Source organism: Echeneis naucrates, chromosome 4 (genome assembly GCF_900963305.1).
Source record: "Echeneis naucrates chromosome 4, fEcheNa1.1, whole genome shotgun sequence".
In the NCBI taxonomy this organism is placed as follows: domain Eukaryota; kingdom Metazoa; phylum Chordata; class Actinopteri; order Carangiformes; family Echeneidae; genus Echeneis; species Echeneis naucrates.
In genome coordinates this window covers 11,451,310-11,477,704 of record NC_042514.1, presented here as the reverse complement: position 1 = coordinate 11,477,704, position 26,395 = coordinate 11,451,310, and the positions used below count along the sequence as shown (strand labels likewise).

Genomic DNA, 26,395 nt, shown 5'->3' with positions numbered 1-26,395 from the left:
AAGGATCTCGGGACTGTAAGCGTTCAGTTGGGCTAAAAACGACGCCTGAGAACAATGTTAACACTAACTTTTCACGTCACCTTTATTTGGACAGCAGTTTTAGGGGGCAGGCTTGTGTTCGTGGTCCGGCAACAACAAGGCAGACTACACCTTAAATCTGACTCCATCAGGCTGCGATAAAATAACTACTGTCCAAATTCAAAGATGTAAAATAAAAGTAAAGGTGCATATCTACATACTGTATATAGAGCATTGTTGAGCTAAATCACACATAATGGTAGCTAAAAAAAAAAGAAGAAAGATAATCCTGTAGCAAAGTAAGATAATATCAAAACATAAAAGGGCGCCCCCCCCCCCCCCCCCCCCCCAAAAAAAAAAAAAAAAAAAAGTTATTCACAAAATGGATACATAAAAACATATCTAAACAACATCTGGATTTGTGTGCCATCAGGGAATCTTTTTCCATTTGATTTGTATAAACACTAATGTATTACTGTTGTTTTTGGTTTTGGATACAGAGTACTAGAACGTTATGAGCTGATCACTAGAACCATCCCAACGAAAGAGAATAAAAATGCTGCCTTTTTTTTTTTTTTTTTTTTTTTTTGGTATCAAAGTATGTAAATGCTGATATCTCATGAGGACTATTGTAATTATGTATACAGTGTCAACCACACACTATACTGTACATACAACAAAAGTCACAATTTTAACTTCACATTTTGGATTGGGGGTTGTAATGATGGATGTGGTGTTTTTTTCATGTCATTTTAAAACAAAGCAAAAAAAAATAAAAAGTGTTCTAGTTCAGTCATTCTTCTTAATTTTATCAGAAAATTGGGGTTACAAGATAAATAACGTCAAATTGTTTGGGTCTGAACACATGGGGTTCTATTTGTGACTCACTTCCGGGCAGGCGATGGGAGGTTCTGAGTGCCTAAAAAATATTTTTTTGCTTGCATGTCATGTATATTTTATAGAAAAATGATCATGATCAAGACTAATTTACAGCCAGCAAATTCAGAAATTTACAATTCCCGTCGCATTTGCAGAATTGAGACACAAATATAATTCCATCAAATCAGGCAACAGACATACAGTGTGTTAAATACCATTGGCATAATACCTTATATTCAGAATCACAATTTTTCTTTTGGATTTGGTTACCAGCAATATTTGGCTATACTGATCAAAATGATACACACTGACTGTCTGATATTGTACTGTATGTACACTCTGTTTCTTCCATATATGACTACTATAGTTCTATCTTAAAATTTCCTCTGCATCGTTTTCTCTTTGACATTTATAAATGTTGCCCTTTGAGTTCGATCATCTTTATTGTGCTTTAATTCATGGTGGCGTGCCATAATTGCTATTAACGCAGTCATTGATTTTGTGTTTCAGATCTTTGTCAGATATTGTGGATGCAACCAATGTGAGTGACAGAACTGCTGCTCTCTCGGTAAGTAGCACTCAATTTGTAAAAATGTGTATTCTTTGTGTTTCTGTGCTGCCGAGAAGCAGAAAAATCTACAGCTCTGGCAATGAAAATATCAAACACCTTAAAGTTCACTGTCTGTTGTAGAAGTTCTGAATACAAACTATATATATTGAGGCTGAATACTTGGATATTACCTGACTAATATTACTGGACTAACATATTAATACCGCACAAAGTATGGCATGAAAAATGTCATGACAGGACATAAAAAAGTGTGATGTAACATTATCAAAATTCACCTCCAGGGTTGAACTTTGGCACTATTGATTAACAAAAAAATCTGAGTACAAATAAAGGCAGAGGTATAATGACAGGGCATGATGTGGTGTACAGTTAAATACTAATAATTATAAAAATTCATAAAACTGAAGCATTTGAAATGTTGTTTGCTCTGTTGTTATTTCGAATAGAGGTAGTGTGAAAGCATTTAAATTTACAAGACATGGGGCAATATGTTGATAACTGTGCCTAATCTGTGAATATATAATGTCAGAGAAATACAATGAGGCAACATAGACATCAAGTGGAAACTGTACAAACTGTGAGCGTGGATATGAGTCCCCTACGGAGGCTGCTAACGGTGTGGTGGTGGTCCAAATAGGAAAAGTGAACTTTTTGTCCGTAACGGTAAAAGCGTCATCCCGGACCCCAAAGAAGTGTCTCGGGGTGTGACCACATTACAGTAGGTCACATTCAGTCCCAGTGGGGTCAGGGTTTAAGTTTTGGGAGACATGGTTGGGGGGTGTAGTGGTTGAGCAAGGAAGGAAGCAAGGATGGAGGGAGGGAGAAGAGGGGTGGCGGATCAGTTGGAGGTGTCAGAGTGAACGCTTCCGGGTCCTTCTGTAGGTGAAGTCACTGATGAGGGGGTTGGAGCATCTTGCCAGCCACCGTTTGCCTGCAAGAAAAAAATAAAATAAATAAATAAATCGAGAGACGCATAGGGGGAGTGAGTGTATGGTTTTCATGTTCATTACTCAAAGTGGCTGCATCAAAGACAGTGAGGTACACTGAATGGAGGTCCTCAGGGCAAGGCAGTGTACTTGAGTTATTCACCACACATTTGCTCACAGCCTTAAGCCATATATCCTCCTGGGTTGGAGGAAAAGCTAACCTATTCCAAATTATAGCTAATATTTCACAATGAGAAAGACGTAAAAAATAAATAAAGTCATGTTTTCAACCAAGCAGAAAGGGAATGATTTACAGTCTACTCCATCATACACTGAACACACAAATTCATTTAATGAAGAAAACATACACAGGAAAAGGCAAGATTTTGTCTGTCCCTGTCATAAAAAAAATAAATAAATAAATAAAAAAAAAAAAAAAAAATATGAATAATATGTAAATTTTGTGAAAAGACCTCTAAAACAAAACAAGTCCAATCAATGTCATCTGCACTAATTATGACCCTGGCAGCTGAAATTAACATTCAACAAGAGCCGTGGAGGGGCTGTTCCACTACCAGAGACAGGCCTGTTAAAGAGCATTTAGGATATTAATAGTACATTTATAGCCATCAGAGAAACTGGAAATGGTCCTTGACACCCTTTCATTTCAAAGCATGTTATTCAAGGCAGCAGTGGCGTGTACTCTAAAATGGAGAGGTCAGATTGGAGAATACTTTGGTTATGCTGTCTGTATGAAAATTGTCTGTAATCACAGCATGCATTATGTATCTTCTCAGTCATTATCCATTCCTTTCCTTTTCATTTATTTCATTTCTATATTGAAAAAAGTGAACTGCCTCACTTGCTCCACCATTCATTCATAAAATCAGTCTCTAAATGTGTTTTCCTGGACACAGGGTGAGCATTACTTAATGAACAACAAATATTTTGCTTCAGTGTTGAGATCTCTGAAGGCTGATGAGTTGACATCACGTCCAAACTACATATATTTTAGTTTCAAATTAAATAGACAAACTGAACATCTTTAAAATGTGTAACTTCTGTTTTTGTCAAAATCTTTTTGCACCTCCTCTGTGCTGTGATTTTTGGGACCTTGATCAAGTCTGAAAAGGCTGGGGAATCCTGATGAAATATAGTGTATGCTACCATTTTCAAAACCATTTTATCCCAAAAAAATCTTGTGGTAAAATTGTGAAAAAGCAAATATTCCAAACTTCTGAGACATAGCGACATAAATCACAGGCAAGCACTCTGGAAGACCGATATCTTGCTTTTACATTATGCATTGCAGGGCTTCTTTATAGGGTATAAAAGTGAATAACAGCATAACGCGGCAGTGTAAGATGTGGTAGAGCAAGCAGGCGTCCAAGGAGAACCGTATCCATGAGGTCAAAGGACTGAGAAAGAACAGGGCCTGAATACGTTACTGGCCTCTCAGGGTTAACACAGCTGGCTGTGCGATGTGCTCAGAGCAGCCAGGAAGCCTATTTGAATACACATACATGTTTTTATATGGGAGACATTTCATCTGATTATCATATGGCCACTGAGGCACGGCGGCGACAGCGGAGGAACCCAGCCGCGGCTGTGACCGTTCTCGTCCTCTCAGCGTGACTCGCTGTCAGGGCCATTAGTGTGGCAGGAACATGATCTGAGCAATGCGCTTGGATTGCTGTCCCAAGTCCACACTCTGCTCTCCTTGTGTCTGTCTTATCGATTTTCCCCTTTGCGACACGGCTTGTCGCTGTGAATTTCCCTACTGTTTGCAGCCGCCAGCAAAACCCAACCCCCTCCTCGACAACCCCCACTTCTATACCTGAACTTGATTGCAAAATAAGACAAACACGAGAGGTACACCCCCCTATGGCACATGAGGAGTTGTTTCCAGCGGCGTGGGGTTTTATTTTTAGCGGCATAGCTGTGTCGCCCTCCCCACCCCGGGATCCTGTAATGGGGGCCTCTGACCCCGGGGCTTCTAATCACAGGTCAGAGGGTCAGGGGGATTTGAAGTCCAGTCCAGGAGGTGTCACCTGTTTGTGCAGTTTGCTCACGGCTGACCATACGTGGCTGCAGGTGCTATGCCAGCCCTGATTATACATGACAGGCTCAGACGGTGGCTCTGCGTGTGTGTGGCCAGCCCCATGCCTGCGTACGCCAGGCTTTGTGCTGCCCGTGGCATTAGCGATACAGAACCAATCAACAAGGTGATCAGAATAGAGCAGAGACAAGTCCGACTAAGCGGCATTCTTAGCCCTATGGCGTTGAAATAATTGGTAAGCAGAGGAAGAAAGTAGAAACCCTTACATTGATGCCCTGCGGACTGTACATCTGGTTGGCTGTGAGTCCTTCACTGTATCCGCCTGTCTGACTGATAACATGGCGAAGGGTATCCACCTAAAACATTCAGAAACAACAAACAAAGCAAGGTCAAAGTCAACATGAGATGTGCAAGGAAAAGGACAGAAGGATGATAAGGCAAGAGAGAACAAGAAGTCCTTGGCGGACAACATCCAATCAAACAGAATGGAAATTTACGATAAAAAGAAAACAACTTCTGCTTTTCACTGGTTGAGATAAAACATATTCACAATGTGAACTTAAATATCCAAAATATTCTGCCCTTGAGAATGTGAAAAGGTTCTTTATTGGGGCATGTACAAACCTGTATGGTCCTTTTTCACAACAAAAAATGACTGTACTGGAAGTGTGCAATATTTCTTGTAAAAAGGAGTGAATTTTTTTTTTTTTTATCTCGGAACAAAAAACAGGCGGAGGGAGTTATGAGTCTTTTACCGTAAGGTGGGAAATATTTAAGTTAGGAAGGCACTGAGAAACACAAATGAACGGAAATAAAAGCCAATCTGAAATGCACGCACACACACACACACATACAGATAAAAAGAGAAAAAAAAAACAACAAACGACTTAATTAATTAATCTAATAATTCAAAATGAAAAAGTGGAAGCAGACGTTGGAGCATTTGCACACTGTTCCAAGATGGCTGACAAAATTACTAGCCTTACACATACATATTCAGTCAATGGCCTACATTGGCTTTACACTTAAAACTTGTAGTGTAACACTTTTGTTTTGAACGCGTAAAATGCAATATTCACATATCTGCCAGGCTTTTATTACATTACTTGAAAAAAAGTTCAGTTAATGCTGCAGTTTCTTTTTACAAGTTGCAGCCGTTTTGTCGAGATACGAGAGTCGCCAAACTAAGGCAAAATATATTGAGGATGTAAGTTTTAAGCAAGCATTACCCTCTGTCAAGGACTTCACAATTTAAAGAGAGCGTGAACCTTTTTTCAGTGACTTTTATCAGTTTCGCCTGTTTAAGACAAAATGTCAGTCAAGGAAAACGGCTGTTGCGAAGGTAGTGGGCCTGTCCGTGTAGCATCTGCCGTGCTGCTCGGGGCCCTACCTGTGACTGCACGTTGGCTCCCACCTGAGCCCCCTGGTACGAGTCCCCATTGAGAGACTGCACGCTCATGAACAAGTCCCCGGAGTTTGACATGTTAAAAGAGCCAGCAGAACCTGAAAGGAGAGAGGGAGCAGTCGAATCACAGAGAGACAGAGAGCAAGCAGGGTCAGCCAAGATGGCCCGTCCAGGCGTCAGCCCGGAGGAGCACCATGCAGTTAGCTAGCAGCCAGAAAGGTGCTGTTAGATCAGAGGAACAGACACGAGAGGACAGAAGAGCTGCAGTTCTAATGCCACGTCAGAGGTCTTCGTGTACAAGTTTGTACTAGTAAACACACAAATATAAAAGTAGATTCATCTATAAAATCAGGAAAAGGAAAAGAGTCCAGTCTTAGGAGAAATGCACCTGCTGTCTAATCTGGAGTCAAATATCATTTCATGACAGAGTTAAATTCAATAGCTTACTACAGGAAGCAGTGAAAACCTTCAAATGTGGAAAAAAAAATGCAGCTCCTCAATAAACCTACGTGGAGAAGGAATGGATTGATTTGGTGGCTCCACGATGAAATGGGATATAACGTGGAAAAAAACAGCTCTAGCGTGGTTAGGTTACATTTGTCTTCGCGTTTATGTACGCAAACATGTATGTTTACTTTTGAGCGAGGAAAAGCTAACTCGCGCAAGTATAAACGTTCTGAGTTGAATTTTCCTCAAAGTCAGACAGCAAGTCGAGAGATTCTCAAAACACTGGATAGTGACTTTAAAAGACAAGCCTGGGGTTATTCCATATTTTTTATTACTTTATTTGTGATTTATTATTATTATAGTATCAAGATGGCATACAGTAACTCAATATTGAAACAATACCTACAGTGTGTTTGTCTGTGGTGATGAAGGAATATGTGTGATGCAGCTCATTTACCTGTTTTTGGACAATAAAGCTATATCAAGCTTTGGCATTATACAATACTTCTTAGTAGGATCAATTTATTGTTGGTTTTGTCTTATTGACAATAAGCGATAATGCAGACTATCACCAGACTTGTCCTTTGCAGTAGAACGTAATAAGTACCAAGTTTAGTAGTCATACCGGAAGAACATTGAGTAATCGAGATGGAGACAACAGAGTATGGGACTTGTCACGGGGCTCAGGTTGTCTGAACCCATTGCTCTATAAGGATAGTTGTACTTTTTAAGGGGGAAAAGTGAAACCTGATGAGTATAATAATGGTGCATTACCTTGTGATAGGCAAGTTCCTGGTACAAGAACTGCCTTTTTGTTAGCCCTATTGTTTTTGATTTCTTCAAAATCACCAGCACCAGCAATAACATAGCCTCAAATTGATATATTGCAATGCTTGCTTAGTTGTAGTAATGCACAGAGAGGAGGTACATGGCTAATAGCTGAGCAGAGCCAGGGACTTCCTGTCTCACCTGCAGAGTTTGGAGTTGAGGGTGAATTTGCTTGGCTTCCATGTGAGGATGCATTAGCCGCATTCACGGCGGTTCTCGCAGCGTACATGTTGGCTTCCTCTTGGAACTTACCAATGTTTTTCTTGTATCTGATTCTCTTATTCCCAAACCAGTTGGACACCTGGACAGACAAACAAAAAAAACATAGTTTAATTTACATGAAATCTTAACCTTCAGAGTCTCTCAGAGAACTCATGGTGGTGTTTAGCTTGCGTGGCCTTAGTGGCATGTGTAACACTGCAGAAAGCCTCCGTCAGAGGTAGGAGCTACATAGACCGGTGCTGTGAATCCACATTAGTGCCAGAATGGAATGATTGCCAATAACAGTCTCATTATGTCACCATGACTGCAACTATCATCAGAACTCACGCAAGCACCAATCAGTCAACATCCGCTAACACCCATTACTGCTAATGGACTCCCAGATGAAGCCAGGGGGGTAATCCCAGCACTAATGATAAACAACATTAAAATGAAAACCAAATCAATCCTGCAAAGTTTCCAATACAGAGTAGGTAAACATTCCCCTTTATTATGGGCAAGAAATGGAAACTCTACAAATCATTCAGCCGCAGAGCAGCTTCCACAATCAGGCGCAGATGCATCCTCAAATCATTTGGTATAAATTAATGAAACCGATTGAGAAAACAATCCATTCCCAAATGATGGATTCAAAACACAACTGCTGTTTACCTTGGAGTTGTCATTGTTTCCCTGATTATCAGTTCTCACAGGGTTTAAACAACTTGAACGCTAGAATGCAAAGATGAAAGAACAGGGTGCCAAAAATACTTTTAGCTGGTCAGCATCACTGACACAAACATCTCAATGCCTTTACATGTTCACTGGGTTATTGTAAATTTTAGGGTTAATCATAATTGCACTGCGCATGCCTCAAATGACCGTCTGTGTCTGTTTAGAGGTAAAACTCCAATTTTCACAATTTTCATAAACCTATAAATGTTTTTTCGTCTTTTGTCAGTAATTTAGAAAGACCATTCCAAATGCCAGTCACCATTAGTCTTTTTTCAGGAACAAAACAAAGACGACCCGGAAACGGAAAAGCGATAGAAGATGTATGGATAGATGAAAATAAAGACAGTAAGAAACAAGAAAATTCAAATATTATAATTCTAATTATATATTTGTTATATTTTATTTAAATGTAATCATTAAAACATGGTTACATCTAGATCCATTACATCACAATTGAGCAGCATGAATAGTGGTTAGTGCTGTTGCCCCACAACAAGAAGGTCGGGGGTTCGGTTCCTGGGCCTGCGGTCTTTCTGTGCTGAGTTTGCATGTTCTCGCCGTGCTTGCGTGGGTTTACTGCGGGTACTCCGGTTTCCTCCCACTGTCCAAAGACATTCATATTTAGGATGACTGGTGACTCTGAATTGCCTGTAGGTGTGAGTGGTTGTTTGTTTGTTTGTGTTGGCCCTGTGATGGACTGGTGACCTGCCCAGGGTGTACCCCACCCTTGCCCAATGTGTGCCCGTGACCCAGACATGGATGAGCAGTAGAAGATGAATGAAAGAGTGTCACAAAGTTCTTTTTCTGACTCTGGACTTTGAATTTATTGTTAGAAAATATGACAATGAACTCTGACAGCAGTGTTGTCTTTTCACTGCTTTACCTCAGAAGTAGCATAGCGGCGCTGGTCAAAAATAGCTTAGTCTGGTTTGATTTACAAAAATACAGTTTTATGACATGGAATATTTATACTCTAAGTCCTTTGTTATTCCAATAAAAGGCACTGCTAAAAGATCAGAGGAGCTGTCTATACTCATGACAGTCAGAAAACCTATTATCAAGTTAGTTGCCAAGATGCTCACAGCAGCTTTTTCAGATTAAAAAGTCTCATTGCTCAGTGTACAGTAATTTGAATACAGGTGGTGTGGTTTGGGAGGCAGTGATCTGTGGTGTACCTGGGCCACTGTGATGGCACACTTCTTTGCCAACTCTTCTTTAGCTTCCTCGCTGGGATAGGGGTTACTGAGGTGTGAATAGAAATACTCGTTCAGGATCTCCGTTGCCTGCTTGTTAAAGTTTCGCCTTTTCCGCCTGGAAAAAGAGCACCAAGAGTCAATTATTTTATGTTATTAATAACAACAGTGAATAGGTACATTTCTATCTAACGCAGACTCCTTCTGATATGATGTCTATGAGTCAACAAAGTGAGAAATTCAGAAATGAAAAACTAAGATAAAAACTTCATTGATCCTGAGGGAAATGAATCCAGAGTTATATAAACTGGCTGTTGAGGGCAGGACAAAGATTCTTTTTTACTCTTTCTTTAACTGATCCTGAAGTCACCACCTTTAAAAATGATTATGAGTGAAGATTTCCATGTCCCCTTTCCACAGCTGCACCAAAGTTATCCTCACCTATGTCCTAAGAAAAGCTCTCGAACTCAGACTCCAAATATAAACTCATCTTAACTTTGGCCTTATTCCGAGGACCAAAAGTGACAGTTTGGGAGTTTGACCATGTTAAACACCACATCTGAAACTAATAATCCCAAGTCTTTCGTTAATTCAAGCCTAAAATTCAAGATGTTACAGCACACCACTGTTTAAATATTTCTCTTTAGGTGTCACTGGTCTCTGGCTTTTGTTGGCGTGATTTCCTTTTGTGTAAACCAAACTAGAAACCTTCCGTTTAGCTGCAGTATTATTGTAAGACACTTTGTCAGCACTCAAGGGAACAATTTGGCTTTGAATTTCTTCACTTCAACTCTGTTTATGAGCAACTGGGAAAAAAAAAAACATTAACAGTAGCAACAAAGCACTTAGAGGGCCATAACAGTTGAGTCAATATCTACTATTAATTGGTGACAGATCATAAATATTCATAGTTTGTATGCTACACATACACACACAGGTTTTCTTTTTTTTTTTTTTTTGCTGTTTTTTATGAAGTATGAGCAAAGAGGAATTTTTTGATAAAAGATAAAAACAGCTATTAGAGCAGTATTAAACCTAAATACTTTCTTAGTACTGAACAAAACTTGATAGTAACTGATTTGAATCAGACTTATCATAATAAATGTCATTATTTATGTATTATGTACAGTATGTATGTGTCTGCTGTTCTTCAGAGTAAAAGTTTGTGGCTATTTAACTACTTCATCAGCTAATTGTTAATTTTATCTGTCTGATGTTGTCTAAAATAGGTTTAACAAGGTCTTTTCACCAAAACCACATCCATCAGTGAAATTGATGTAGTGAGATTGAAGCATAAATCTTGAAGTGGTAGATCAACAAAGTAAGCCAATGAAGAGAAAGGTGGCAGAACATTTGGATGGGTTTGGTAATTCTGTGATATACATGGCTGATTGAACAGCTTTAAAAGTATTGCTTTGGTGTATCTAAAAATAAATACACATATATATACATTCGGGCAGTGTGGCAGCATAGTGGTTAGCGCTTTTCCCTCACAATAAGAAGGTCACGGGTTTGGTTCCCGGCCTGGAGCCTTTCTGTATGGGGTTTGCATGTTCCCCCATGCCTGCGTGGGTTTCTTCCCACCATCCAAAGGCATCAACTTTAGGTTAATTGGTGACACTAAATTGACCGTAGGTCTGAGTGAGTGTGAGTGGTTGTTGGCAATGGACTGAACTCCGCCCTCACCCAGTGTGAGCTGAGATCAGCTCCAGCACCCCACAATCCGGAAACGGATAAAGCGGTTGAAGAAGAATGAATATTAACTACCTTTTTTTGACTCTGAAGTCCAATCTACTTAATATAGTAAACCACAATAATTCAAAATGCAAAGAAACAAGATGAACTGTATTATGAGCTACAGGGTCTATTTCCAAGGTCTACATATGAAAATGAGCCCTCCCAAAGACACCCATACAACATATGAAAGCAGACAGCTCTTGTATCCTGATGCCCGTGATTTGAGTGACCCTCTGTCACCTGCACCCATCAGGTCATGTCTGCATGTGTCACATCTAAAGGGGGCTTTACATAAGCTGGAGGGAAACCCTGTAAAATCCCTTTGCATGTATCCACCGGTGAGGAGATTTGTGCAAAAATCTCTGTCCCCCACTCCAAAAGCCTGCTTGAAAATATGTAAATGTGCACAGCATGGGCTCCAGCAGCCAGTAGATTAATCAGCTGAGTTGAGCATGGTAGTGCCTCTCAACCAGTGAAAGCTTTCCTCTTTCCCTCGCTTCCCCCTTGCTGCAGCTCCACCACAATAATTTGCAAGAGAATAGATAGGGAGCTTTGTAAGGGAGCGCATGCCTCATTTAAATGTTATGCCTCCAACTCAGACTTTGAGTGAGATTTATCCTCAGAGAAATGTATGCAAATCCAAAGCGTGCATCAAAAGGAACAAGCGATTACATTAAGAAAAGAAAACAGCGTTATGGAGCATGCAGGGAACTCTTATTGGCCCGTGCTGCTGAGTATGCTGGTCCAAATGGCATCCGTACATGCAAACCGGCCCAGTGTGTGTGGAAAGTAAACAGAAAGGCATGTGTTATGGCATGTTTGCGCCATGATAGCCTCCTACATCACCCATTTATATGGATATGAGGCTGCGAGGGAAGCACGTGAGAAGGTATTTGCATTGTTGCTGATTTGGTGGTGATTTGAAGCATGGAGCGTGGTACAATGCATATGGTTTCGGTAGACACGTGCACGCAAGGACACACACCTGGCATCGAGGAAACGGGAGCGCAGGATCATGACGGCCTCGCAGGTGCTCTGTTTGAGCTGCATCTGGATGGAGCTGAACTTGCGGTGGATGATGCTCACCATGCGTTCGATCTCTTTGGGCGAGATCGGCCGTGTGCGTGACTGTTCCCTCAACAAGTTCATCACGTGAGTGGTGAACTCGTTGCATGCCTGTAAGAAAACACACTGGAATGTAACAAAAACGTAGGGCCTTAATATATCAGTACAGCCATATCAAACGCACCATTACTGGAACTAAGTTCTGCAGACATGCAGGGGGATGTGCAGTTTTTAAAATTCAGATACAGATGAAGGAAGTCTAAAAAAAAAAAAAAAAAAAAAAAAAAAAGATTTAAATAAAAAATCCTCTCTTTGGTTAATATAGTTCTTGGGCAAGCATTCACATAGACCCAAAGGGGAATATAAGTGCTGATATATTTCATATTTAACAGAAGTGGTGATGGCAGTATGTTGAGAGGAACCAATGACAGCTGTTCCCTTCTCACACACACACTTTCACAGCATAGCCACCCTGAGAGACGTGCATGCCACGACGTTTCATTCAACCCCCCCTCCTTGTGTGACACCAGGCGTGAATCTGCCACGATATTACACTCCGACTCTGTCTCTTACTGCCACCTCTTCTTTATTTCTTCTCCTCCCGTCGATCTCTCTCTGGATTTAGCTGTGTCAGGCTTTGTCTGTGTCTGTCTATCTGTGTGTTCATCTGTCTTACTGACATTCATCTGAAAGGGATGCTATTGTCATGAATGCATTGGTTATCAAGGAAACGGGAGGAAATCATGCACCCCCCCTCCTCCAATATGCTTTTAAGACTATACTTGGAATACACACAGAGACACGCTATGTAGTGCATATGATGGACTATTCTGGGGTGAAAACATGGTCTTAAGTGAATTCTTAGTGACAGTGATTTATATCGATGAATCATTTTGAGTCTACATGGGCTGCCGACTGATGCAAGGCTGAGTCTGCCACAGTGAAGAATAAAAGCCTGGATTGAAAGGTTCAGGGGAGCAAATGAAAAGTGGGCAACACGGAATGATTGAAAGAAAAAGACCGTGAAATCTGTGTTAACACCAGCTTTGGCTTTAGGGTGTGTGTCATAAAGTGAGCAGAGCAACATCAAGTCTGAAAATATTGAAAAAGCATTTGATAATGGATGACATGAACAAGATGAAATAAAATCACCTAATTTGTTAAATGGATGTATGTTTTAATCATCACAAACATTTCCACCAGTTTTCACTGCTGTCTGTTTATGTGTCAACAGGGTAACAACAAAAAGTACTAAACCAAATTCGGTGAAGGGATGAGCACGAGCCAATGAAGAGCCCAAGAAATTAAAGGTCAGATCCAAATCATTGACTTTTAATGAAATTTTGCATGTTGTGTCATGTTGACTGTAGTCTTGTATATCTATTTAATTGTTGCTTGTTTCTTGTTTTACATATTGTAATTTCTATTGTCTTAAAGCTGCATTCTGTGAATGCAGACTCTGAAATGATTTGAAGCATGTTCTTTTTTTTGAGGCTCTCAATAAGAAAATAACGCTGATAGTATTAAATATGTCGCTAAAATGTCATAGTTTGTTTGTAAATAAATAAATAAATAAATAAATAAATAAATGAAACGCAACACGTAGTGAGATGAACATTAACAAACAGCCTTACAACTTCATCTTGCACCTTTTTGCACAGGTTTAGAAACTATGGCAGTTGTTAACGTTAAAATTAAATTAACTTCAATTCAGTTGTCTTATAATTATATAATTCATGTGTGACCGGTGGCATGTTTTTTGTTCTTTTTTTTCTTCTCACCTGTTCGTACTTCTCCAGCTCTGTGTGGTAGATCTGTCTGATCTGGGACAGCTTGGCTCTGTAGTCGGAGTGCTCCGCTGAATTGTCTGCCCCTGCTCCTCCCGAGGCCGCGGCTGCGGCTGCCGCAGCTGCAGAGCCTCCACCTTTCTCTGGACCAGATACGCCCTCTGCCAGCAGCATGTTGTCCAGCCGCATGAGCTGGGGATCCGGGGGCTCCTCCTCCTGTGCACCGCGGATACTCAGCACTACAATGACAGGGGAAGGTCAGAGGTCAGTCATAAAGGTCACACCTACAGTGGCGTGACGCACCGTAACAAGCTGTCAGCTGCAAAGCCTGACTACACAGCTGACACCCACACATCCACCGGCTCAGTGTGAGTGATGCAGTATGTTATAACACAGAGAGAGCGAGGTGCTCGGACAAGTCACCTGCTTCAATGAAGGAGACAATGAAATCAAACTAAGACTGATTAGTTATCCCAGTTAAATGACAGAGTCTTGGCACACAGCCGTCAAAGCTTCACTTCCTTCTTTCTCACAGTAACCTTGATACTGAAACGCTCTAAAGCCATTACTTCTTTAAGACCTGTGGTTTTGCTTGGACAATTGAAGCATTTTTTTCTGCGTCACAGCCAAGAGGCTGATGAGCTGCAGGTTTTTGGAAAGATCATACATATGCATATATTTTTCAGATTGGCGATGATCAAATCAGCAGTTGAGCCTTTTTTAGATCACCTAAAAACCCCAAATATGTTTCCTTTACCGTCCTCTGTCCACAGTGCTGGGCCCAGTAACCAACAACAACCAACAAACTGTTTTTTTTAGAATAATCCAATAAATCTTTGGGTTTTAGATAGTGTCAGACAAAATTTGTAATCTGATGTCATCACTTCAGGCTATAGGAAATTGCAATGGATCCTGTTCATTATTTTCTGACATTTTCATGCTCCAGAGGAGTCAAAAGAGCAATTGATAATGGAAAATAATAATTTCTTTCGGAGTGAATGAATGGTTTATGCCTTGAAAAGATAAGGTATTTAGAGCAGACAATGTAGAGAAATTACTATTTGTAAAAGGATCAGTATCTTGCACTTGCCTCCTCTTAGTGCTGCTGGGATCACTCCTATAATTAATTTGCTTTGTCTCCACTTTTCTCTCATTTCTAGCTCCTATTATCTAATGCTGTTGTAGTGTTTTATCTTCTTTTTAGTCTTTATGGCACTTTTTCAGCTGCTGGAGATTTAAGCTTTGCTGTTCTTTTGGTTAGTATGAGTTTAGGTGTCATTTATGTGATTGATTTGATTCGATCTAACAAAAGAATATATGCAATGTGTTATATTTGGCAAGGGTTGGTTCTACACAGTGAAGGGAATGGGACTCAGACATCAGCATCAGTAATCTGGATGGGTTCCTCTGATTTCCACTAGAGGTCTCCCTTTCCATTCTTTGGATTCTTGTGCCACCTTCCATTTTCTGAGGTGAAAACACTCCCAGACTAACTCTTCCTCCTCCATCTGAAAACCATCCATTTCAATATAAAATCCTTCTCCTGTGCGGACCCTGGTGCCACTACAATCCAAATTAATCCCACAGTGGACATCCAAAGTGCATAGACGGCAGCTGGCGTTATGGTCACAGGGATTCGTTCTGAGTGCTAACAGGAGCTGTGACTCTGTGACTTCATGTCCTGCACGTGTCAATAGCCATTTAAAATGCTACCACTTGTCATTTGTCTCATTGTCATTGAATGAGAAGGGACAGGCAGGGAGCACTTCATTAATTCTGAGACAATGGGAGTGCTTGGTGCATTAACCCCAGACTACCGTCCGGGTTGGTAGGCTTGGGTAGGGGGGGTCACTGGGATGAGAAGGAGACCTGCTGTACTCGCAGAAGAAAGGGGGGGGGGGTCCTCAGTCATCCTTCCTGCCTTTAAGTGGACTGGAAATGCAAATATGGCAACTGTTGGCAAGTGGAAGAGGTCAGAGGTTCAGGCCACAGCCTCGGCAGGAGGTAGATTTGGCGTGGGAGGAGTGTTGGAGGACTAGGGCAAGAAGGGAGTGGGAGTAAGGGCTGGGTCTCTTGGGATGACAGAACTGTACAAACATCCTGTCTCATTACCCAGACTCCTTCATCACTCCTGTAATGTATGGAGGAGAAAATATCGGATGGCTTCACACCCGACTTACATCAACACCGCTGCGGCTGCATCGGCATTATGACCCGATCAAACCTGCTCCATCAGAAACTCTAAACCCGCCTGTCCGCTTTAGTTAATGTACATCAGCAAAGGCCCCCACCGTTCCCCCAGCTCCTGAACACTCGCCAGTATTGAGACATTTTTTTTCTATAGTTGCCACCCCATAAATACCAGACTAAAGTGGGTGTTAAAATGAGAGCACACCACAATATCCCATGGCGGAAAATGAGCTGCACTTTCTGGAAGCAATTTTTAGCAGGAAAACAACTCACAACAGACCATACTAAAGGAAGAAGAAAGAAAACTGACTATTTTGACAGATTAGCAATAATAAAAATAAAAAGCTATATTAAGAATTATAGGATGGACTGGGAAGAAGTTACGAGGCTCAGAAGATGCAGAACAAAAAACTCTATTTGAATGTTGCTTTGTAAATTTGGCCTATTGTTTTGTACAGCTCACCTGACCTCCTTCCTTAATACAAGAGAAAGGGCAAAAGCCCCAAAATGATATGTAATGCTTAATTTAAAGAGTGCCAGCACAGAAATGTTAGGGAAGAGGTTTGCAATGAGTCTACTGAAAAATCAGAGGCTGGATTTCTTCTTGATCCCATAAAATGTCTGGACAAACAAATGAAAATTGAACATTAAAATTCCCAATGAACAGAAAAATGCTTCAAATCATATCTGCCAATTCCCAGCTGAACATTTATGAAGTGTTTGTTTTACTTGGCTTGGAGGCGCCTCCAACATCAGTCTTGTAAGAGTGGGTGTTGCAAAGAAGGTCATTTCTTAGGCCTCAGACAGAAAAACACTTGTAGGCTGACTTTTTTTTTTTTTTTTTTACAGAGGTTGTGGAGTAGGAAAGGTCTTTGACAAATGAGAAGCTAAGACCGTTGTAGTCCAAATAATATACTCAAAAGAAACAAATAAATGTGTCTTCAACCATCAATTAACAGAAACTCAACAACATTATCCCCTGGCCGTGCTTGTTGACACTTGTACACTCAGGCTAATCAACCACATATCACATCCTCTCCTCAGATCCCAGCTCCATTCTTGCTGCTGATCCAGCTGTCTTGGAAAGCATCTGTCAGGAGGGACCCAGGAAGGAACAATGCATTACGCCATGTTGGCTGTGTACTGTCATCCCTCATTGACAGCACACTGTCACACTTACACAGTGTCCTCTGCGCTGGGAACAAGCGAAGTAGCTGCTCCATATAATATTGGCTCTTCCTGCCACCTCTTATCATGAAATCTGATGGGAACTTGCTCTGATGAGTGGGGTTAATGTGGATTCTGCATGGAAGGATGCAATGATCTTCATTTTTAATTTAAGTGACAAATCAGCATGATCCCTATAACAATGACAGACATGACGGTTACAGTCTCTGCTCTTGTTTTCTCCGCGTGGAGAAACTGGAGACCTGCAGTGTTCGGGAGCGATGGGAAGCAAATGATGATTTATTTATTCCATCCTGAACCTAAAGCACATAATTAAAACCATGGAGGGATTATCGCAAATAAATAAAATTAATAAAGAAAAGAAAGGGATAATGCGCCTCCATAAAATTGGCTTTGCTGTGGGTCATAATTACACGACTCGGTGCGGGCCACTTTATTGGCTAATGGCAGTCTAATTGATTCATCCTAATGTTTTTTGAGCCTTGGGTCTGCTGGGCACTCCCTGTCCAACAGTGCTGGTGAACTTACTTAGCCACCCGCAGACAAACATTGAAGGTTCTCCTTGGGATACAATTATCTGTGTATGTGTGCGTGCAATGTATGTGTGTGATTTGGAGCCTCCTTCTCCCTCAGTGAACACACACATTTTCTGTATGTCTCTAATGGATGCCATTTTCCTGTTGGAGGCGTTTCAAAGATGGCTTGTTGTCAGAGGATGCCTTATTCCTCCCTCCTGTTGTTGACAAGCAATTCTCACAAGGAGGCAAACACCAGGCTTTATTGCTTCACTTTATTTTGCGCATGAAGAAAAATGCATGAGATTTACATTGACTTTGGCTGATGATGAATTCCAGTAATAACACTCGGAAGGTAGGATTGCGGTATAATGTTGGACGGCAACCTCTGCACGTCATCTACACGTGTTTACAAGTGTGAATGTATCCCTGCAAAACTGGGCCGGGCCAGGATGGCTGTGATTCTGGTCAGTGGTTTCAGTGCTCTGTGTGTGCACAGTCAGACAAAATGTCACTGACTGAGAAGAAGAGAATGAAAGTAAACTGGAATGGGAGAACATGACATTTATTTAACCCTGCAACATCTGGCCTTTTGCAAATCAAATCGATATTTAATACAAGCCCAGGGCAATTGGCTTTTGGAGAGGTGGATGTTTAACTGTCTGGTCGTTTATCCAGACAATATTTATTTGAGTTCCACGCAGCGGAGGGAAAAAGCTTTTGCTCTTTGAGGATAAACTCGGAATACCATGCTCGGAGATGATTTACGTCCCAATTTGGGGGAGAGCAGCTTGCCCCCCCCCACCCCTCCCTTGCTTGTTTTCACAAAGCACATGTGTAACATTCCCTGTTCCCCATATATTAGTCATTCTAGGAGATTGGCTTGTGCCCTCATTTGAAGATGGGTATGGGTATTAAAATATGAAAAGAACAGCTAGCAGCAGAGACAGAGTGAGATACATTAGAGACTGAGGTGAGTGTTAATTGAAGAACACTCTGAAAGGGAATGATCCACGGCAAAACAAAAGTGTGTTAGCAGCCTGGGCCCAGCATCATCACTGCCTTCTTTGGATAAGTGTTATCACAGTGGAAGGACAGGCTGTTACATACTGTCATATTTGTTTATTTAATTGCTAAGTTCACAGATAGCATTAGCTAACTCCATGGCAATAAGATAGGGTTTCACACTGAGATACAATAGTACACATATCACATAATATCATCACCACATATGTGACAGGAGTTCATAAATATGACAAATATTAAAATTGACAAATACAAACAAGATGCAGGTCTAAAAATAAAATATTTGGGATTGTATCAAAAGCTTGTCAGGGGATTAATATGTCTTCCAGGACACTGCTTGCATCTTCAAAGAGATCCAGTTTTTTTCACGGCGTAACAACGTAACGTATCAGACTCAAATAGTTGCAGCACACCATGCTCTGCTGTCCAGATATCTTATCCTATCAGATTAACGGAGGCAAATGGCAGGCTGTCAAAAACCATTACCATATGTAATCCCCTTCTAGATTTCGAAGGCATGTCAACAGGGACTGTTGGCATGGCAGCCTGTCATGGTGATCGGGTGAATGGGGGAAGCCTGATGTTTAATTAATGATGTTGGGGCGCTCTGTCACAGTTAGCAAGATGGACGGTCAAATATAGAGACCTCTGACAGAGATTGGGTGCCTTGGTTCGAACTGGCGGACACCCTGCATTCTGCACCCGGATGCTGAAATGTGATCTGCAGGGTTACATCATGGGGAGTGGCGGAGGGAGGGTCGGCCAAAAGTGACACACGATGCTGGTCAGCTGATAGCACGTCAGGGCAGGCCAACACCCGCCTGACTTGACATTTGTAAGAGCACTTTGACTAGAAAGGTGAAGGCCAAGTGAAAACTGTTTTCTCATTGGTATTTCACTTTGCAATCCAACATCACCCACAAGAGTAATTCAGGCCCAGAATCGCAATGCCTAAAAACAACGAAATAGGTTCCCATTCTGGCTGATTCAAAATTCAAACCACAGTTGAAATGTTGGAATAAAGTATTCAGTGCAAGATCTAATGCTTGGTTCAAATTCCAGCTTCAGTCTACAGGCAAGGTTATTATTCCCTCTTGTAATGTGGCATGCACAAAACCAGCAAGCTGCGCTGAAAAGATAAAGATGGCATCCAAAAATCAGATTAATACTGTACAGTGAGTGAGCATCAGTGACTTGACAACATAGATGGTGATTATGGTGAAGATATCTTGCTTTCTAACAGTAATGGAAGGCGAAGAATAAGAGTAGGAATGTTATAGCTAGCAAACAAAACCATGTCAATTTTACAATGTTGTTGATGATGTGGTGTTCATGAGCTCATGAGCTGCTGTTTGTTTTATTTTTATTTATTTTTTAATGTTGTACTTTTTACCAGGGAGATTCATTAGCTCAAAAAAAATCTGTAAAATGGTACATACACAAACTGAAAAGTGCAGTGTAAAGGAAAATTAGCATTATTCAATTGTTAATATAATAATATATAATGCCATATTTAGGGAGCTTATACCACTGAGGAAGGCTCTGGCCCAGTTTACTAATCAGTGCCTCTTACTTAATGTGAAATATCTTAGTTGGGTTCTTTGGTGCTTTACTATAGGTGCTACTTATCAATGTTGGGTTAATTGTCAGACAGACCAGGAACAATTATGTTTGGGTTTTTCTTTTTGGTTTGGTTTTTTTATTTTGCAAATAATTCTTCATTATAAATGCAGTTTACAAAGGTTTAAGAATATGAAGTCATGAATTTGTAAATAACCTCTGTAAAATCTTCAATCATCAATTTACAATATTGATGTATTTTTTGGATTCCTCTATATTGAGCAGTTGATTCAGATATTTATTGAGTAACACATTTCGGACAATTACTATTATATCTTAAAATTGCAGTGTGAGTGGTTGTTGGTCTCTATCTGTCCCTGTGTGTTGGCCCTGTGATGGACTGTATACCCCACCCTTGCCCAGAGTGAGCTGGGATTGGCTCCAGGACCTCCCACAACCCAGAAAAGGATAAGCGGTAGAAAATGAGTAAATGAATGAATGAATGAATCTTAAAGTTGCGTAGGATTATTATATAAACATTAAACTTTAACTGTGATATTTATACCTTTTACTGACTTGAGGCATGATGTAATCTTGCCTCAAATAATCAGTTCATCCTTTATACCAGACCTGTGTGGCTGCTGAAAGCCAAACACTTTTGCATAATTAACCCTTTTCGATCAGGCTGCGGTTGGCCTGTCTACTTGAATTTACAGTGACAGCACTGGCCCTATTTGTTTTCATTGGTGCTTCAGTGGGCACACTTCATTGTGACTTCAGCAGTTAATAAATCACAGTACCCCCTCTCTCGATCTAAGCCTGTGCTACGGTGGTCCTGTCACAAGGCAGGCACCAGAGCCGAAGCGACAGCTACATGCTAATTCAACATTGGCATAATTCATTATACAGTCGCAAGTGTACTGGAATGGAAAGAGAACCAACATACACCAGGAGGAAGACGACAGGCATCAAACTGTTAAATCCTGCTCCCTTTAAATCCCCTCTGTTTGCCTTTGCAAAGACTCAAGTCTTAACTCCAGTTGGTGATATAAAATCATACCTGACTTGTTAGATATTCACATAAAGAAGGGAAATATTTTACAGGCAAAGCATAAACCCAAAATCGTGCAATATATTTTAAAGGAAAAAGGTTAACAGACTAAATGAAAGAGGTTAATGTAGAACGAAGACAATTAAGAAGCATCTGAGCTACTTAAAAGTGTTAAAAAGAACTCTTCCTCTTTATAAGTATGGTGATCTATACAGCCACTTCTGTCAAGTCATGCGAAAGCTGATGTAAAATGACATATCAAAAGGTAGAACGGGAGCTGTTGCATAAAAGGGGAAATTAACAAAAAGATAAAGAGTCAATTAAACCGATAAGACCTCTTGCTCTTCACAAGGGGAAAAGCAAAGGGAATGGAGCTGACAGCTTTCACTTTAAAGCACTTTACTGCCATTTCATTCTCTACATGGCCACCAGCTCAGAAAAGAATGAAGGTATATAGTCTAGTGCTGATCACACGCGTTTCAGTCCTCTGCAGACACCATTAATGAAGGTAATTAGAACAGGTCGCTCAAGGTTTTTGGCCTTTATGTGCAATGATGCAGTCTTTGATACTTTTGATTTGCGTTTGTAATTGAATTAATCTGAATAATGTTTTTTAGTGCACCGACAGCTTGAGGCTTCTGTCTCTGCTTTGTTCTGTAAATGTCAAAAAAAAAAGGCACATTTATTTTTCCCAAACTTCAAAAATTTTTGACAACAGTCTTTAAAACGGAGATGTCGCCTTCTCAAACCTCCTGATCACAGGCTGCTTATGTCAGTGACCTCTGAAAGTTTTGCCAAAAAGTGATTGTCCTGTCCCTGCTTTTGTTTTAATTCCATGAGAGGGCAAATGATCCCGTATCCCGAACAAAAAGCAAAAAGCAAAGCAAAAAACTTGAGCTTGTAAAATGTGGTTTTGCGAAAATAATCTTAACACAATCTCGTTCTCAGTTATTAGCACCTGATAAAGAACATGAGCAAAAACCCCAAGGACATTTGTATGTTTTCTGCTTTTTCCCGTCTTGTTGATCACACCTCACATTGATCTTGTGGATCAGTCAAACTGAGATTAGGAAGCGTGCTAAATTATGGATATATCTGCAGAGTGGCGGACATGTCCTAAAAGCATCTGTCAGTGTCAGATTGTTCAATTATAACCACCGCAGTCTGCTGCTGGATGATATTGCAATATCAACGGCAAAGTTGCCTCCTGTTAAACTGCTTTTTCATGCTACAGGACTTTTGCTGTGACTGTGGGCAAACCTCAATGAAAAACTGTCGGGTTAATTTTTTTTTTTTTTTTTCCCCATCAAGGGTAGTTTTGAGCCTTTTTTGTACATAAATTATCGTATGAATATATTTCCTCACATGTTCTTCCCCAGATACGTCACACAGTTATCGCTGGTGAAAATGCTGCTCGTGTGTAACACGACTAAAGTCTGTATTCCATGACTTCTTACCATTAAGAGTTTGGTGAAATTGACTGTACATAAAAGGCAAAAATAAGCCCAATGTGCACAGAATAGTATCTCTAAATTTTTTCCGTTCTGTTATGAGGCTTTTTGATTCCAAGTAACACTAAAGAAAGACGTTGGTCTAATGTCGCGTGTGATTAAATGCAGTATAACACAAGACCACCTGAAAGCCTCCTCAACCAACATTTAAAGTTGGCTTGGCTTCTCTCCACTGAGCCTACACAGGGGATGGATAGCAGTTAAAAAGCATCCAGGCAAGTGTCCTGTGTGTCCCACATGAGATAGCAAGCATCCAGCAGCATGCACCAGACTGGGGCCATCCATGGCCTCGGGCGGTGTGTTGACTGGCTCTGCCATGTCATTAACAGTCGCCTTGATCTGCTCTACCTTATTAAAGCCATTCCTTCAGGAGGGCAGACGAGCATGTCACAGTGTGAAACCAGGCCAAGGAGGGAAGGTGACCACACTGCCACCCTCAGCTTGTGCATGGGGCAGGGGGGGATACGAGCAGAGCGCAGCGGCTTTGTTGTCAGCCTCATCCTGGACCCCCTGATGTCCTTGTGATTCCCCTGTCAGTTTGTGTTAATGGAACTCACAGTGGTTATGCTCCTTCACATTCTTATCTCCTGTAGCAGGACAGTCGCATGGCCCAGCAGTGTCGGCTTGGCCACGGCTGACCACAAGACAACTGCTGTGCTGAATATTGACAGTGTCTCTCGTGTTAGTAACATTTCAGGATGGCTCTGGCCGAATTTAGGAAAAGTAAAGCACAACACACAATCAGAACAAGTTAGCCTGGTGGCATTTGAAATGTATAAACAGATCCAGAAACTTGTCTGGGGTTGACTTCCCATGACTGCTGTGCTCATGAGTAAAAGAGCTCCAGTATAAACCCACAGAAACATCCAATCAGGAAGCCTGGTGCCTCCCAGCTCCGTCCCATATCTCTGCCTAGGCACACTCGTGTGGCATTTTTCACAGAGCGAAGCTCACCTACTGCCAACCAGTTTATGTAAAAGTGATTAACAGTAATTAATCCTTAATCACCATGATTAGCCAAGTCGCAGTAAATTAAGCCACATCTGGAGCAGCTGAGGGCTTGTGAATGGCAGCAGGCATGCTGAGTGTGAATGCCACTGTTTGCTGAGGTCTACCTGGAACAGCTGAAAGCAAACAGCACACACAGTTTGGGTCTCGGCGGCGTGTGCTTTCAAAAGACAACAAATATCCCCCCGAGTTGTTTCAAATAAAGCCAAATTTAAGCCTCCCCAGTTTTTCCCCAGAGAGGCGCCTTTCTGGACACTGAAGGACACTTTACAAAACATGACAATAAAATCAAACAGTAGACAAAATACAAAGAACTGGCAAAGACAAATACTAATCACAGTGTATTTATATATATTGTGCAGCACAGAGTTTCACACAGAGAAAAGCAAACCAGAGTTGCAGGTTGGCTGTTACTGGTTTTTTGGAGTTGATATTATTTGGCAGTGTGATAAAAAAAACTTGATAAGACTTTTTGTCAACAATTAGAGACAAAGATGTAACAGGTGGGACATGAGTACAGTTGAAACTCTTATCGGTTTTTATAATGAAACCTCTAGCGGATAACTTTTGTCTCCTTCTCCTGACGTAACACAAATTGCCATCTCTTTTGTTTCTAAAAAGCATAATAATCTGATTAGTTTGGGCCATTGTTTGGGATACTTCCTCTGAATGTCCAGATTTTTTATTTTTTTTTTTTTAAGCTCGAGTATTAGAAACTTTTCATTTCGTCTTCTCGCCTCCTTGCTTCTTCTCCCATAGGCTTCGCCCCAGCAATCCTTGCTTGTTGACGTAGCACAGGCAATGCTCCAGCGTGGTAACGTCACCACAAACTGCAGTATACTGCGGTATATGGAGTCTTTAGCCGCTGCTTAATCAGCAGTGTGTATACTTATTTGGCGAGAGCCATGTAAAAGTCCATTAAATGTCCCCTGGAGAGTAATAAAGTATTATGACTGATGGTTCTGATTCAGTATCTGAAAATAATAAATAACATTTAAAATATGCACATCATAGCTCTCTGGTGGACAACCTATGTATGCAATGCTTTTGTCTTTAAAGGTTGTTTTCATAAAATCGTTCTGCAATGGAGGTATTTGTGCAACTACGATCAAAACTGCAAGGACAATGAAAAAGATAACTTCTTTATATGATGACGGAGCCAGTGGTTGGAATTCTGTCATTTTTTTTGCCTTTTGCAGCCAAATCAAATGTCAACTTGAATGTGTTTACCTGACAACTATTAAAATAAAACCTCAAAAAATTATAACCTCTGTGGCAACCACGAAAGAACATATTAGATTTTGAATTGAACTCATGATTGGCCGAACAAATATAGAAATAATATAGAAATAAGATTTATGTTGGATGGTTTTACTGTCCAAAACTCCTAATGTAACAGGTTTGGCAGATATTGAATGCTGGCTTAAGCAATAACACAATTTCTTATATGTTGTAGATGAACAAGTTTTTGATCTATAACAATGTCACAAAATAAAATTGTTATCATCACAAATTTACAACCATGACTATGGAAGATAATAAAATAGAGGAATAATAAGATGGAGTCTTAAAATATATGACTTATTTTTGAATATATAGATTGCAAAGGAAGTCTTTGTCGACCAAATCTGCTTTCTGAAGAAAGCCCCGAACTGACCTTCAGTATCTACAGTAAAAAAAAAAAAAAAAAAACGGCAGAGTTTCCCTCCACATACACGGACACGCGCTGTCTCGGCTCCCAGTGCATACCCATATTGCATTGTGCATTGGCTGCATGGCCTCAAGATGTCTCAGTACGTAGCTTGAGTGGCAGCAGCAGCAGCGGCACCCTCCTCTGTAGCGTTTTCCTGCCAGATAAATGATGCAGGAGAACTGGTTGTCTGCCGGGGAACTGGTTTCATCGCAGCGGGTGTGCCGTGTCTCTTAGCCCAATGTTTCTCTTGTGCCCCCCTGGAGAGTTTTCTCCCTGCGCCCCAGTCTCTCCTTGTTACACAGCTCCAGATTAATTACACACTTTAATGAGCTGAATTATTAATGGGGCTCTTACTTGGCAGTTTAAGGAAATGCAGAGGAGAAGACAGCGTTGAGCATCGGGAATTGGGGCTCTCATTAAAACATCAGACAACGCCTTTGGGAGCAGTGTTATTTAGCCGGAGAAATAATAGGATTTGGTATTTTACATATCAGGAACAGTGAAGCTGCCTGAACATGATCCACGGTGAGAGAGAAGAGCCCTGCACAGGCTCACACACAACATTATGTCATTATGATTGCAGACCCAAGGAAAATGAAAGACCATCTAATGCAGCCACAAGAAAAGGTTTCTTTTCTGATTGTTCAGCACAGATGGGAGCAATATTATATGAAATAAGGTGGACTAAAGCCGGAGTGAAATGAATGAAAAGAAAAGCAATTTCTAGGTGAAAAGCTGACGGATTTTATCTCACACAACTGTAACACTTACAGCACTGAGGGTGTTAATCAAAATCAGGAAT

General features: G+C 40.9%; 1 protein-coding gene across 4 annotated transcripts in view; it reads right to left on the bottom strand.

Annotated features, from left to right (window-relative positions):
• Positions 1–582: 582 nt before the first annotated feature.
• Positions 583–26,395, bottom strand: part of LOC115041872 (pre-B-cell leukemia transcription factor 1) — a 54,457-nt gene continuing 28,644 nt past the window's right edge. The window contains exons 3-9 of one of the 4 annotated variants that reach the window (XM_029499721.1): positions 13,846–14,090; positions 11,985–12,175; positions 9,245–9,380; positions 7,269–7,434; positions 5,844–6,016; positions 4,720–4,809; positions 583–2,399 (exon numbers count right to left, since the gene is read on the bottom strand). In XM_029499721.1, the coding sequence (XP_029355581.1) occupies positions 2,307–2,399; positions 4,720–4,809; positions 5,844–6,016; positions 7,269–7,434; positions 9,245–9,380; positions 11,985–12,175; positions 13,846–14,090 (1,094 nt within the window). In that variant the 3' untranslated portion in view covers positions 583–2,306. The remainder of the gene's footprint in view (positions 2,400–4,719; positions 4,810–5,843; positions 6,017–7,268; positions 7,435–9,244; positions 9,381–11,984; positions 12,176–13,845; positions 14,091–26,395) is intronic. The other 3 variants (XM_029499722.1, XM_029499724.1, XM_029499725.1) reach the window with 3 other exon arrangements.